Raw genomic sequence first — 15722 nt, 5'->3', positions numbered from 1 at the left:
TATGCCTAGCTATAGCATTTACTTGCAGTAAAGTAAAATTTTTAACATTGTGCACTGTCTCTTTAAATTCCCCACACCTTAGAGCCGGTTCACACAGGGGCGACTCGTCAGGCGACTTAGCCGCCTGACAAGTCGCGTCCCGCTCTGTGCAATGGAACCGTTCTAATCGGAGCGACTCAAGTCACTCCGACTTAGAAAAAGGTTCCTGTATGACTTTTGAGGCGACTTGCATTGACTTCTATACAGAAGTCGTTTTGAAAGTCGCTGCAGTGGTCGCGTCCAGGTCGCCTGAGGCAGTCTCGCTGCAGTGTGAACCGGACCGTCCATTCACACAGGAGCAACTTTGGGTCCGACTTGAAGTCCTCCCAAGTTGCCTCAAGTCGCGCAACATGATAAAATCAATGCAAGTGAATGAGAGCCGTCTTAATGTACACTACTGAAGTCGCTCTGACTTCAGAAAAGGTTCCTATACTACTTCAATCTGACTTCTAGGCAACTTGTACCCATTGATTTCAATAGAAGTTGCCTCCAAGTCTGATCCCCTGTCTTAACTGAAGCAACTTTCCAGGAAGTAAAAATAGTTTTCTAGGCAAACCCCTCCCTCCCACAGAGCTGATTATTATGTGATTGGCCACTGGTAAAGTCCCCTGTCCTGGAAGAAACTTCAAGTTGCCTTGTAAGTTGCCTCAAGTCGTGCTGTGATTCATACTCAAGTCGTGTCCAAGTTGCCGCTCAAAGTCGTGTTGCCCCTGTGTGAATGGACTAAGGGCCGGTTCACACAGGGGGCGATGCGAGGCGACACCGACTTGCCTCGCCGCGACCTGCCGCGACCTCAGCGGCGACTTGCAAATGACTTCTGTATAGAAGTCAATGCAAGTCGCCCCGAGGTCGCCCAAAAGTAGTACAGGAACCTTTTTTCTGAGTCGGAGCGACTCGAGTCGCTCCTCTCAGAACAGTTCCATTGTACAGAACGGGGGCGACTTGTCAGATCGCGGCGAGGCAAGTCGTGTCGCCTCGCATCGCCCCCAGTGTGAACCGGCCCTAACTGTATAGGTAAAATAGTGTAAAATCGGATTAATTGGAACTTGCCAGATGGTGTGGGGCACGTTATATAAAGGGCTGCAGCCCAGGTGTGTTCCTCTTTGAATCATTACGGAACAGGAGCTGTGTGAGTACTGTCCATGATACTTCTTTAATTTGTCCCAACATCTACATTTTCAGGACAAACTTTTAGGGTGTGTCCCCTTCTTCAAGGTCCAAGCAGTACTGAGTATTCAGTACTGCTTTTTACTTTGAAGAAGGGGACATACCCTAAAAGTTTGTCCTGAAAAGTTGGATGTTATTGCTGCAAAGTAAAAAAATGTATCACTGACAGTACTCAATTGTCCTTTTTTTTTTTTAAAGTGCCAAAATTCTCTCTTTCTATATTTGTTTCAGGTCAAAGCCCCAGAAAGCATTGAAACCAAAGTGACAGCCAGGGAACTAATATTCTCAAAAGAGAGGTCAGCAATTGGAGCCCCTATACTTTTCTCATGTACAAACGAGTGACAACCACCCCAACCTATAACTGGCCTTTGAAGCAAAGAGCATGGGTACAACTTATGTGTTCAACGAAACCTCATTGAAACATTGGGGTGTGAGCACTGGTATAAGTGCCAGTAACAACCCTAAAGCCCCTTACACACATTTTTTATTTTTTTCAGCTAGTTGCATATCGAAAATGGAGAGGTTACGAAGTGACGAAAATTCTTGTACGACAGAATAAAAAATCGGAATTGATGTCACATGTTGTAGTGTATTTCTATTGTGTTTTCAGATGACAATTGTACTGATTAAACAAAAATCATACGATCTGGTATCCTACAAGAAATTTTTCAAGTTTCTCTGATCGAATAAACTGTCGTGATCAGCTCTCAAACACTGTACTAACTATCCAATTATCGTACGATCACATTGAAAGCGTTATTTTTGGTCCGTTTTCTGGATTGTGTGTACAGGCCATTATGATGAAGAAGCTAATGAACATTTTCAGTATGGTAGGGAGAGTAAAGTTGGTCAAACACAGTTAGATTTTCATGTGAACGTTCATATGGAAATTCAGAAAAATTGTTTGTCAGAACATTCTTTCTTGCCATAGCCCTATTTCATTCAAAATCTCTTACAATTGCATCAATACCTGCTATTTGAATAGAAACCCATATGTATGAAAGAGTTTTAATTACAATATGCACAATTTATCACAAACAAAAAACAGATTCACAGTTAGAATTTTGTGCCTTAAGGCCTCATGCACACGAGACGCAGATGAAACCTCTGTTAAAAAAAAAGCTGAAACGCGCGTTTTGCCGCGTTTGCATGCCGCGTTTAGACGCGTTTGCGTTTAAACGCGTTTATAAAGATAACATCATGTAGACCCTCCCCAAGCTCTCTAAGCATTTTTTTTAACTATTTCTGCTATTTTGATCAGAGTGAGCAGCAGCAGCATAGAGAGCAGTTGTACACTTGCATTTGCCGTGTCACTTGCCACGGCACCTGCCACAAGTTGTGGATTGTCCACTTGCCACGTCACTTGCCACAAGTTGGGGATTGTCCACTTGCCACATCACCTGCCACGTCACCTGCCACAAATTGTGGATTGTCCACTTGCCACGTCACTTGCCACATCACCTGCCACGTCACTTGCCACGAGATGTGGATTGTCCACTTTCCACGTCATCTGCCATGCCACCTGCCACAAGCTGTGGATTGTCCACTTGCCACGTCACCAGCCACATCACCTGCCACAAGTTGTGGATTGTCCACTTGCCACGTGACTTGCCACATCACCTGCCGCGTCACTTGCCACATCACCTGCCACGTCACTTGCCACATCACCTGCCACAAGTTGTGGATTGTTCACTTGCCACGTCACCTGCCACGTCACCTGCCACAAGTTGTGGATTGTCCACTTGCCACGTCACTTGCCACAAGCTGTGGATTGTCCACTTGCCACATCACTTGCCACGTCACCTGCCACGTCACTTGCCACGTCGCCTGCCACAAGTTGTGGATTGTCCACTTGCCACGTCACTTGCCACAAGCTGTGGATTGTCCACTTGCCACGTCACCTGCCACGTCACTTGCCACTTCACCTGCCACAAGTTTTGGATTGTCCACTTGCCACGTCACTTGCCACATCAGCTGCCACGTCACTTGCCACGTCAGCTGCCACGTCACTTGCCACGAGATGTGGATTGTCCACTTTCCACGTCATCTGCCATGCCACCTGCCACAAGCTGTGGATTGTCCACTTGCCACGTCACCAGCCACATCACCTGCCACAAGTTGTGGATTGTCCACTTGCCACGTGACTTGCCACATCACCTGCCACGTCACTTGCCACATCACCTGCCACAAGTTATGGATTGTCTACTTGCCGCGTCACTTGCCACATCACCTGCCACGTCACTTGCCACGTCACCTGCCACAAGTTGTGGATTGTTCACTTGCCACGTCACCTGCCACGTCACCTGCCACAAGTTGTGGATTGTCCACTTGCCACATCACTTGCCACGTCACCTGCCACGTCACTTGCCACGTCACCTGCCACAAGTTTTGGATTTTCCACTTGCCACGTCACTTGCCACGTCAGCTGCCACGTCACTTGCCACATGACCTGCCACGTCACCTGCCACAAGTTGTGGATTGTCCACTTGCCACGTCACTTGCCACATCACCTGCCACGTCACTTGCCACGAGATGTGGATTGTCCACTTGCCATGTCACTTGCCACGTCACCTGCCACGTCACTTGCCACATCAGCTGCCACGTCACTTGCCACAAGATGTGGATTGTCCACTTGTCACATCACCTGCCACATCACTTGCCACATCACCTGCCACGTCACCTGCCACAAGTTGTGGATTGTCCACTTGCCACATCACCTGCCACAAGTTGTGGATTGTCCACTTGCCACGTCACCTGACACAAGTTGTGGATTGTCCACTCGCCACGTCACTTGCCACATCACCTGCCACAAGTGGATTGTCCACTTGCCACATCACTTGCCACGTCCCCTGCCACAAGTGGATTGTCCACTTGCCACGTCACATGCCAGTCACCTGCCACAAGTTGTTGATTTTCCACTTGCCACGTCACCTGCCAAGTCACTTGCCGCGTCACCTGCCAGGTCACTTGCCACGTCACCTGCCACAAGTTGTGGATTGTCCACTTTCCACGTCACTTGCCACTTCACCTGCCACGTCACTTGCCACAAGTTGTGGATTGTCCACTTGCCACATCACTTGCCACCTGCCATGTCACTTGCCACAAGTTGTGGATTGTCCACTTGCCACGTCACTTGCCACAAGTTGTGGATTGTCCACTTGCAATTGCAATTGTTTAAAATATTTTTCTAATGGTTTTTCATCATTTGCAATCATTTTTGAGATTTTTAATGTAAAAAAAAAAGGTCACCTTTAAAAACGCATATAAACGCAAACGCGGCGCAACGCGGGTGCCGCGTTTAGCCACGTTTAGCTGCATTTTGCGTCTGAAACGCAGAAATTTTTGTTTCTGAACGCATTTTTTTGCTTCTGGAAAAACGAGATTAAACGCAACTGCATATAAACGGAAAAAAACGAGACTGTGTGCATGGACACATAGGATAACATTGAATGAGTTCAGGTGCAGTTGAAAAAAACTGTCCAACTGCATCTGAACGCGCGTTTAACTGCGTCTCGTGTGCATGAGGCCTTACATTTCCTTGTTACTGCAGTTCACTATTAGAAGATCAAACAAGCATTCTTAAAATTAAAATGATTAAAGGGTAAGTTCACCTTTGTACACTTTTTTTTTTTCCTTCTAAATTCCAGCTCCCCTATGCAAAAATATCACAGCTTTCCTTTAAATCTACAGTCACTTACTTTTTTTGTCCTAATCTACTTTTCTAGACATTTCCATTAGTAATGTCTTTCTTCCTTACAAACTGTAGGTCATGACACAGGAAGGAGTTGACCAGCTAACCACATTAGCATACATCCTGCATCATCCACCCACCCCTTCACAGGTGCACATTTTTTAAATGAAATGCAATCAATCAGTGATCACCTTCTCACTAAATGCACAATCAGATTGCATAGTGTATGGCCATCTTTATACAAGTACATAGGAGGGAGTGCGCAGAAACACTCACCTGTCAAACCCCGTTCACAACTCTGCATAGCGGGAAATCGCATTCCCACATGCGTTTTTTTTTTTAATGGGGGGGAGGCATTTTGGAGCATTTTCACTCATCACACATAGGGCAGCCTATCCCCCTGAATGGGCTGCCATACACACAGCAATCGCCCCAAAGAAGCTTCAGAACTTTTTTTTAGAGTGAAGCTTGGTGCATTTTTTACTGAGATTTTTGGTGCAGCACATTTATGAAATGCAAGGAAATGCACAGATGTGAATGGAGCCTCATTATTCTTGTGTTACTGCACCAATTTCACTTTCAGGCCCCACTCACATCTAGCATAGTAGGAGTGTACATGTTGTGTCTCGTTTTGGCGTTTTGTGGGTTGGGTATCAATTTACTCGGCGTATCTTTTACAATGTAAAAGAAAAAAAAACGTTACTGTTGTCTTATTTTTTTATTTTAAAAAGTATATTTTTTCCCAAAAAAAGTATGCTCGTAAGACCGCTGCGCAAATACAGTGTGACAGAAAGTATTGAAAAGACCGCCATTTTATTCTCTAGGGTGTTAGAAAAAACAATGTATAACGTTTGGGGTTCTATGCAGTTTTCTAGCAAACAAAATGTTAACTTGTAAACAACAAATCTCAGAAAGAGGCTCGGTCCTTAAGTGGTTAATGAAATCTACAGAACATTGTTAAACTTTAAAGAGGTTGTAAAGGCAGGTTTTTTATCCTTATGCGTTAAGATAAAAACCCTTCTGTGTGCAGCAGCCTCCCCAGCACCCCCTAATACTTATCAGAGGTCCCTCTCTGTCCATTGATGTCCACAAATGTCTCAGCTGTCCGAGATTCTTCTTCTTGATTGGCTGAGACACAGCAGCGGCGCCATTGGCTACGAGGCTACATAGCAGCACAGACATATTGCTAGAATTGACAATGACCTGGGGAACCCCTGGGCACTGTAAGGAGAGAAATGATGCATAGCATGGTGCCGTGAAAAGTGTGTGGCCAAATTACAGTGGCAGTGGCTTAAAGGTATATGATTACATTTTTCAACTGTTCTGTAGCACTGTGTACAGTTTCTCTACCCAGGCACAGGTACACTAGTGCAGCTAGGGACATCACTTGGGATGCTTGTTTTCCAGGGACAGACTCCTCAAAATAGTTGTGTGTGGTAAATAACTATATTTTATGGAATCAAATGTCATAGCAAATTTTAATGTGAACAGTCTTTAGCCTAGCAATATTGTATAAAGGTGTATGCTGCCGTCATTCTACTGAGCAGATGTATTGTAGATTCATTGTCATAACTGTAGTCTTATCTTTATAATTTTCCTAGGGGCTATTTGATAGCAGCTCCCTCTGTTTTTCGCTCTGGGGTAGAAGAGGCAGTGAGTATAACCATCTTTAACACAGCTGCTGAAACCAAGGTCCAGGTAAAGCTCGTTGTTAAAGGGGAGACGGTGGCTGTTGGCCATGGGTCAGTATTGGGTAAGTCTTCCTTTTTCTTTCTTTTTTTTTTTTAACCTGTTTGATATAGTGGTAATTTTAATGAAGATCAATTAGACTTGATTTACTAAGCCATATGAGCATATATGGTAACATCAACCATGACCTAATTGTTTTCTCAGTATTTATCCCTTTTGTAACCAGAGTTTTTGGGCTTGGATGCTCAAACTGGCCCTAGTCCACTTTATATATAGTGACGTGCATCAGTTAACTTTGTAAATCTATGACTAATTTTTTCATTTTTACACAGGGCATGAGAACTAGGAACACACATGCGTACCCCCCCCCCCCCCCCAAATATTTTATTTATAAGACAACAATTTCCAACCACATAAAATATTGCAGTAAAAAACAAACTGTATAAATATTCCCAGATTACAGTGAAGAGTAACAAACCACCCTGATGGGTGCATCCAATTACAGGCTTCCATCATACAATCCCTCAGAATGACAGGGATCCCTGCAAACCGAGGACGCCGGGAAATAACACTATACAGAAATCCTCATAATCATTATGGACAGTGAAGGATACTGTTGTACCACTTTTAAAAAAATAAATAAACTAAACGCGGAAGGAAACAGGCAAGGGAAAACAAGAAGAAAAGTAATAGAGGAAAGGAAGAGAAAAAAGAGGGGGTAAAATGGATTGCAATCTCCTCCGACACGAGGGGGGACACTTGTGTCTAACAGTCAGCATCATCATTAGAAGAGATTTTCCTTCTTCAGAGTTTGTTTCATAGAGTCCACGTTAGTATACACCTGTGCTGGTTTGTCAGTACAAAATCCTCCATTGAATTCAACTCCTCTGTCTTGCGTAGCTAGAACCCAATGGACGAAGGTTGCTGGTCCATCCATATAAGGGAGATACATGATTTGACAGCATTTAGAAGATGGCGCAGATGTGACCTTTTGTAGATTTTGAATAGTATATTAGTACCATGAAGAAGAAAAAATTATCATCTGGGGCAATTGTATACTGCTTAGCAAACCACATTTGTCAATAAAGTGAAGGTGCACAATAACTCATTTGTGACTGCAGTACACATAAAAACTGCCCCTTGCCATGAGAACGTTAATTGACCTTGCAGAGAACTAGGAATACGCAACTGTGTGTGTCTGTACATTTTTGAAAAATTTGGTGGACCTCCTTCCAGTAGACATTGAGCTTAGAGCAGGACCAAAGGGCATACAGGAGCATCCTTGTATGTGCATTTTAAGTGGGAACAAAACCATATGAAGTGTGTGTTAAAATCACTATTGATCACTAAAGACTATTGAAAGTAGAAAATGCCATAGTTCATGAGGCAAACTACAGTACATGTTCATGCACTATAATACAGAAGTGCAGGCTTTGACCACAGGAAGCACAGATACAAGATTATACACTGTGAATGAAGATCCTAATAAATAATACCTGTCCAATAACTACTTTTTTGCTACTGGTCTTTTGGAACTTTTCCTTTGTTTGGCACTACGCATTTTACACTCAAGTGAGAAATTGTGCTGTTTGTCATATTGCTTTATTTGTGTTTAGATTTTAACACACAATCCTTATTGTTTCTTGTCTGAATAAAGGCAATTTTTTGGCAGTATTTGGATGCAAACTGGGACAGCGGTATATGCATTATAATGTACATGTATGCAGTAGTAGATTGATAAGGGGATCATGATTACTGGGTGTGCGTACATTCATGCAAGGAAGCAAACCCACATTGTAAGTGTAATTATCTTCAAATAAATTTTTCCCAGCCCTTTTGCATTTTATTTACTATATCTTAGCTTATGTTACTACAGTATTGCGTAGTTATCTGTGTATGTAGTAATGCCTTTTCAGGTACAATCTCATAGATCTTTTGTCCAATATATCAATAAAAAAATCTCAGTACTAAGTAATCTCCCAAATGAACACATGGCACAACAGAATTTCTGCAAAAGTCAGTGATTTGCAGAAAACATACATTTTTTGGGACAGCTTCCCAGTAAAAAGCAGCTCTACTAGCTGTCCTGACTACAATTTCATTGCCCTCCAAAATGGAAGTTTATAGAATAAGATATAAGATATACATTTTATATATATATATATATATATATATATATATATGATCGTATAACATAATATTACTTTAAAACCAAATATACATTGATGTAAAGATTTACATATAAGTAGTTTTTTAACCACTTGCTTACTGGGCACTTAAACCCCCCTCAGTCCCAGACCAATTTTCAGCTTTCAGCGCTGATGCACTTTGAGTGACAATTACGCGGTCATACAACACTGTACCCAAATGAAATTTTTATCATTTTTTTCCCACAAATAGAGCTTTCTTTTGGTGGTATTTAGTTACAGCTCGGAGTTTTATTTTTTGCTAAACAAACAAAAAAAGATGCAAAAAAAAAAAAAATCATGTTTTAACCAGTTGCCGACCGCCGCACGACGATGTACGTCGATAGCATGGCACGGGCAGGCATATTGGCGTACATGTACGTCCCTTGCCTCCCGCGGGTCGGGGGCCCGATCGGGCCCCCGCCCGGTGCCTGCGGCGGTCGGTATTCGTGCGGGAGCGATCCCGGACGAGGGGACGGCCATTCGTTCATGGCCACCCCCTCGCGATCGCTCCCGACGAATAGGAATCCCCCGTGACATCACTTCCTCTCCTGTAATGTAAACACAGGAGAGGAAGTGATGTATTCTCTCCTCCGTGTCGGTATTTTTCGTTCCGACACGGAGGAGAGCGGATCGGTGAGTTGCACCAACACTCTACACACACAGTAGAACATGCCAGGCACACTCACACCCCCCCTTTACCCCCCGATCACCCCCCCAATTACCCCTGCCCCCCAGTCACAGTGACACCAATGTCATTTTTTATTTATTTTTTTTTTTTTTGCATTGGTGTCATTTGTGACTGTAATAACTGTTAGGGCAGTTAGAGTTAGCCCCCTTTAGTTCTAATGTACCCCCCTAACCCCCCCAATAAAGGTTTAACCCCGTGATCACCCCCCGTCGCCAGTGTCACTAAGGCTGGGTTCACATTGCAGCGGTTTATGAGAACGAATGTGATTCGCACCGCACTGCAGTGCAAATCACATCCGATCTCTGTGCGATTCGAGTTCAGCCATTCGCCGCACCCGCCGCACCCGCCACACCCGCCGCACCCACCGCAAATTCGCACGGGACCCTTTTTTTGGCCCGCAGCAGAATCGGATCGCATGGGTGTTCACACCATGCGATCCGAGTTTGCAGATCGCACTGCGATATGCGAACTGATCTGGGGGTGTCAGTAACATTTCACTGACACTCCCAGCAGTTCGCATAGGGCAGTGTGAACTGCCGCCGGGAGGCATGCGATGCGGGAACCCGCCGCGGATTTGCGGCGTTTCCGCATCGCTCCAGTGTGAACCCAGCCTAATAAGCGATCATTTTTCTGATCGCCGTATTAGTGTCACAGGTGACGCTAGTTAGGCAGGTAGGTATTTAGGTTCGCCGCAGCTTTTTATAGCGCCAGGGACCCCCATATACTACCGCATAAAGCCCCCTGATTGCCCCCTAGTTAACCCTTTCACCAGTGATCACCATATAACTGTTACAGGTGACGCTGGTTGGTTAGTTATTTTTTATAGTTTCAGGGCACCCGCCATTTATTACCTAATAAAGGTTTAACCCCCTGATCACCCGGCGGGTGTCATTTGTGACTAATAACTGTTAGGGCAGTTAGGGTTAGCCCCCTTTAGTTCTAAGGTACCCCCCTAACCCCCCCAATAAAGGTTTAACCCCGTGATCACCCCCCGTCGCCAGTGTCACTAAGGCTGGGTTCACATTGCAGCGGTTTATGAGAACGGATGTGATTCGCACCGCACTGCAGTGCAAATCACATCTGATCTCTGTGCGATTCGAGTTCAGCCATTCGCCGCACCCGCCACACCCGCCGCACCCGCCGCAAATTCGCACGGGACCCTTTTTTTGGCCCGCAGCAGAATCGGATCGCATGGGTGTTCACACCATGCGATCCGAGTTTGCAGATCGCACTGCGATATGCGAACTGATCTGGGGGTGTCAGTAACATTTCACTGACACTCCCAGCAGTTCGCATAGGGCAGTGTGAACTGCCGCCGGGAGGCATGCGATGCGGGAACCCGCCGCGCATTCGTGGCGTTCCCGCATCGCTCCAGTGTGAACCCAGCCTAATAAGCGATCGTTTTTCTGATCGCTGTATTAGTGTCACAGGTGACGCTAGTTAGGCAGGTAGGTATTTAGGTTCGCCGCAGCTTTTTATAGCGCCAGGGACCCCCATATACTACCGCATAAAGCCCCCTGATTGCCCCCTAGTTAACCCTTTCACCAGTGATCACCATATAACTGTTACAGGTGACGCTGGTTGGTTAGTTATTTTTTTATAGTTTCAGGGCACCCGCCATTTATTACCTAGTCTCACTAGTGTACCCCTAAATTTAGGGGTGTCTACTTTCCAAAATGGGGTCATTTGGGGGGGGTTTGTGCCATCTTGGCATTTTATGGCCTTCAAAACTGTAACGCCCTTAGAAAGCCTGAAGGCGGTGCTTGGTTTTCGGGGCCCCGTACGCGGCTAGGCTCCCAAAAAGTCCCACATATGTGGTATCCCCGTACTCAGGAGAAGCAGCAGAATTTATTTTGGGGTGTCATTTCACATATGCCCATGGCATGCGTGAGCAATATATCATTTAGTGACAACTTTGTGAAAAAAAAAAAAAAAAAAAAAAGTTTGTAATTTTCCCGCAACTTGTGGCAAAATATAAAATATTCCATGGACTCAACATGCCTCTCAGCAAATAGCTTGGGGTGTCTACTTTCTAAAATGGGGTCATTTGTGGGGGTTTTGTGCCATCTTGGCATTTTATGGCCTTCAAAACTGTAATAGGTAGTGAGAAGTGAACTCAAAAATTTACGCCCTTAGAAAGCCTGAAGGCGGTGCTTGGTTTTCGGGGCCCCGTACGCGGCTAGGCTCCCAAAAAGTCCCACATATGTGGTATCCCCGTACTCAGGAGAAGCAGCAGAATTTATTTTGGGGTGTCATTTCACATATGCCCATGGCATGTGTGAGCAATATATCATTTAGTGACAACTTTGTGAAAAAAATAAAAAATAAAAAAAAGTTTGTAATTTTCCCGCAACTTGTGGCAAAATATAAAATATTCCATGAACTCAACATGCCTCTCAGCAAATAGCTTGGGGTGTCTACTTTCTAAAATGGGGTCATTTGTGGGGGTTTTGTGCCATCTTGGCATTTTATGGCCTTCAAAACTGTAATAGGTAGTGAGAAGTGAACTCAAAAATGTACGCCCTTAGAAAGCCTGAAGGCGGTGCTTGGTTTTCGGGGCCCCGTACGCGGCTAGGCTCCCAAAAAGTCCCACATATGTGGTATCCCCGTACTCAGGAGAAGCAGCAGAATTTATTTTGGGGTGTTATTTCACATACGCCCATAGCATGTGTGAGCAATATATCATTTAGTGACAACTTTGTGTAAAAAAAAAAAAAAATTTTTTTTTTTGTCATTATTCAATCGCTTGAGGCAAAAAAATAAAATATTCAATGGGCTCAACATGCCTCTTATCAATTTCCTTAGGGGGTCTACTTTCCAAAATGGGGTCATTTGGGGGGGTTTTGTACTGCCCTGCCATTTTAGCACCTCAAGAAATGAGATAGGCAGTCGTAAACTAAAAGCTGCGTAAATTGCAGAAAACGTACCTTAGTTTGTAGATGTGACAACTTTTGCGCAAACCAATAAATATACAATTATTGACTTTTTTTTTACCAAAGACATGTGGCTGAATACATTTTGGCCTAAATGTATGACTAAAATTGAGTTTATTGGATTTTTCTAATAACAAAAAGTAGAAAATATCATTTTTTTTCAAAATTTGCGGTCTTTTTACGTTTATATCGCAAAAAATAAAAATCGCAGAGGCAATCAAATACCATCAAAAGAAAGCTCTATTTGTGGGAAGAAAAGGACGCAAATTTTGTTTGGGTACAACATTGCATGACCGCGCAATTACCAGTTAAAGCAGCGCAGTGCCAAAGTGTAAAAAGACCTCTGGTCATTTACCAGCAAAATGGTCCGGTCTGAAAGTGGTTAATAGTTTGTTATAAAATTTTGCAAACGGGTCATTTTTCTCCTTCATTGAAGTGCGCTGATTAGGCGGCACTGATAGGCTGCATTGGTGGGCACTGATGGGCTGCATTGGTGGGCACTGATGGGCTGCATTGGTGGGCACTGATAGGCTGCACTGGTGGGCACTGATAGGCATAGTTAAGGCGGCACTAATAGGCACAGATAAGGCGGCACCGATGGGCACAGATAAGGCGGCACTGATGGGCAAAGATGGGCACAGATAAGATGGCACGGATGGGTGGCACGGATAAGTGGCACGGATGGGCACTGATAGGTACCACAGATAGATGGGACTGATGGCCACTGATAGGTGGCTCTGATAGGTGGCACTGCTGGGCACTGATGGGCGGCACTGCTGGGCACTGATGGGCGGCACTGCTGGGCACTGATGGGCGGCACTGGGGTGCAGCACCTTTGAGGCAGATTTTGGGTGGCACTGTGGGTGGCACTGCTGGGTGGCACTGTGGGCACTGCTGGGTGGCACTGTGGGCACTGCTGGGTGGCACTGTGGGCACTATGGGCACTGCTGGGTGGCACTGACAGGGGGGCACTTACTTTATTTCAGGATGGCACTGCGGGTGGCAGGTGGGCACTGGCAGGGGGCAGGTGTCCGCTTGAATTGCTGGCCGTGATCGGGACTGATGTCCCGAACACGGCCGCCGGCGATCGGCTTTTTTTTTTTCTCCTCGCGCTGTCAGCGCGAGGAGGAATACTAGCCGATTACCGGCTCCGTTTTATCACATGATCAGCTGTCATTGGCTGACAGCTGATCACGTGATAAGGGGTCGGGATCGACCCCTTACACGGATCGGTGATCAGGCGAGTCTCACGGACTCGCCGATCACAGAGCGCGCCGCGCGCGCCCCTCAGGGGGCGCGCAGGCCGCTCGTAACCGGGACGACGTCAATAGACGTCGTCCCGGCAATCTAGGTCCGCGCTAATGCCGTCATTCGGCAATAGCGCGGTACCCAAGTGGTTAAACAAGCGAGAAATATTCCTAGCATCTTGCAAAAGCATTCTTTGAACAGCATGGGTTGTAGTCTGTTTCCTTGGACAACAGGAATTCTATGGAGGTACACCTGGAATTTCTTGAGTCAGCGTGAGATCTTTGTTCTTAGTGTAGATTATAGCTTTCTATATTAAGTTGCAGTCTAAAAGTCTATTAAAAGTCTATCCATTCCAATGTGATTTTGCCAAAATATCTAGATATACTGTACATACATTTCTCTTTTGTTAAAAAAAAAAAAAAAAAAAAGCATGAGTATTTTGATATATGTGTTAATATTCAAAAATGTTAATCTCATTTGATCTTTATTGCTTAACAAATGTTTCTCTTTCAGATAAAGGAACAGTGAAAGTCAAGGTGAGTTAGTAAACACAGGTGCAGTTATGAGAGACCACGAAAGGAACATTGAATTCTAATTGATCCATTATATTCAAAATATTAGTATATCAGGTACTGTTAATAAATGCACTGCATGGCCAGATTGAAATAGGTGTTCTAATGCAACTCATTAAGAGCTTGTTCACATTAGCGCTGTTCTCTGAAAAGTGATCCATCATTACGAGGCACTTGAATGGGTCATGTTCAGCAGCCGCAGAGAGTCATTCTTGCCGCTCTGTGAAGCAAATCATTGCAGTTGTGGCAAGTATACAACCCCATCCGTTGCATTTGCAGCTTTAAGGGGTGGGTAAAAAACATAGCTCAACATCCTATTTTTGCGGCCCCCAACCACAAGTTTAAACTATACCTAAAACTCTCTGCATTAAGGCAGCCTATGTGGTTTAAATGGGCTAGCAGTGCACTTTAATACAGGAAAAAAGGACTCTTTTTCCTGCATTAAGATGCACTGTTAGCCCAGTCAAAACTTTTTAATGGCGACCTTTTTTTTGCCAACACAACATATATTTGCGAATTGTTGTGTGCTGAATTGCATGTGCATTGAGGCTCACATTCAAAGTTTCTTAGGGTGTCATTAAAAAAAGAATGGAACTACAATGCTGAATACCATTGATTGTGTGTTACTGTCCCTGAGTTATATCACAATGCACAGCCCTAAAAGGTGCCTAATGATTTTTGTCTGTATGAGGTAGTCATACCTGCCTCTGATAAAACTCAGTTTCTATGTGGTGTGGAAGAAAACTACTTATTGTACGAAGTATAGCTTGATCCTGCTGTAGCACCTCACCACATAAAACTTTTGTTGAAAACTACATACGTTGAGGACTGATTTGTAACCTTCATCATTGAAATTGATATTTTGCTCCATTTAGTGCCACGCATGCTCAGATCAAATTACAAGACCAAAGCTATTGGCTACTAGCCTCAACGTAGTCCCGTCTTAACGAACGAACGTCATCATGTTCCGAACGATCGGATTTTCCGACAACTTTGTCCGACCGTGTGTATACAACACCAGTTTAGGACAAAATCAGTCGGAAATTATCAGACGGATTTGGTAATCAGAATGTCCGACCGTGTGTACGGGGGCTTAAAGTAGGCTTGTCAAACTGGAGTTTTCTTTAGGTTTCATGCGGTCCTCATACTTGCCCTCAGACTGTATAAGGATTTCATTTAAAAAAAAATGCTTTAGCTGTTCTCCATTTGATGAAAGCTTTATTTTAATTTTTTTTACACAATGTTGTATATAAATCCTTCATGAATAATTTTACAAGTTGAAGTTGCTACTATTAAAGTAAGGCATATGGAAACCCTTAAAATTAACTTCTCTTATTTGCTCCCTTTTGTTCTATTAGTAATACCATTGAAAGCGGACTTGTATATCTGTTTAAAAAATGCAAAAAAAAATCTCTAACTACCTGTGCACTCCACATGAGCTGCACTGAAATCCCAAGATGTCTTATTAGCTCTGCCCAGTTCACCTAAGTTGATAATGCTGCTCCT

The 15722-nt window shown here is 44.3% G+C and overlaps 1 protein-coding gene across 3 annotated transcripts in view; it reads left to right on the top strand.

Annotated features, from left to right (window-relative positions):
* Nucleotides 1–15722, top strand: part of CPAMD8 (C3 and PZP like alpha-2-macroglobulin domain containing 8) — a 356744-nt gene that overhangs the window by 21394 nt on the left and 319628 nt on the right. For all 3 annotated transcript variants that reach the window (XM_077475516.1, XM_077475515.1, XM_077475514.1), the window contains exons 2-3: nucleotides 6499–6650; nucleotides 14158–14180. In XM_077475516.1, coding sequence (XP_077331642.1) covers nucleotides 6499–6650; nucleotides 14158–14180 — 175 coding nt within the window. The remainder of the gene's footprint in view (nucleotides 1–6498; nucleotides 6651–14157; nucleotides 14181–15722) is intronic.

This window comes from Lithobates pipiens, unplaced genomic scaffold, assembly GCF_037356315.1.
Source record: "Lithobates pipiens isolate NorthernLeopardFrog02 unplaced genomic scaffold, aLitPip1_a1.2 Scaffold_13, whole genome shotgun sequence".
In the NCBI taxonomy this organism is placed as follows: Eukaryota; Metazoa; Chordata; class Amphibia; order Anura; family Ranidae; genus Lithobates; species Lithobates pipiens.
This window is presented reverse-complemented; position numbering and strand designations above follow the sequence as displayed.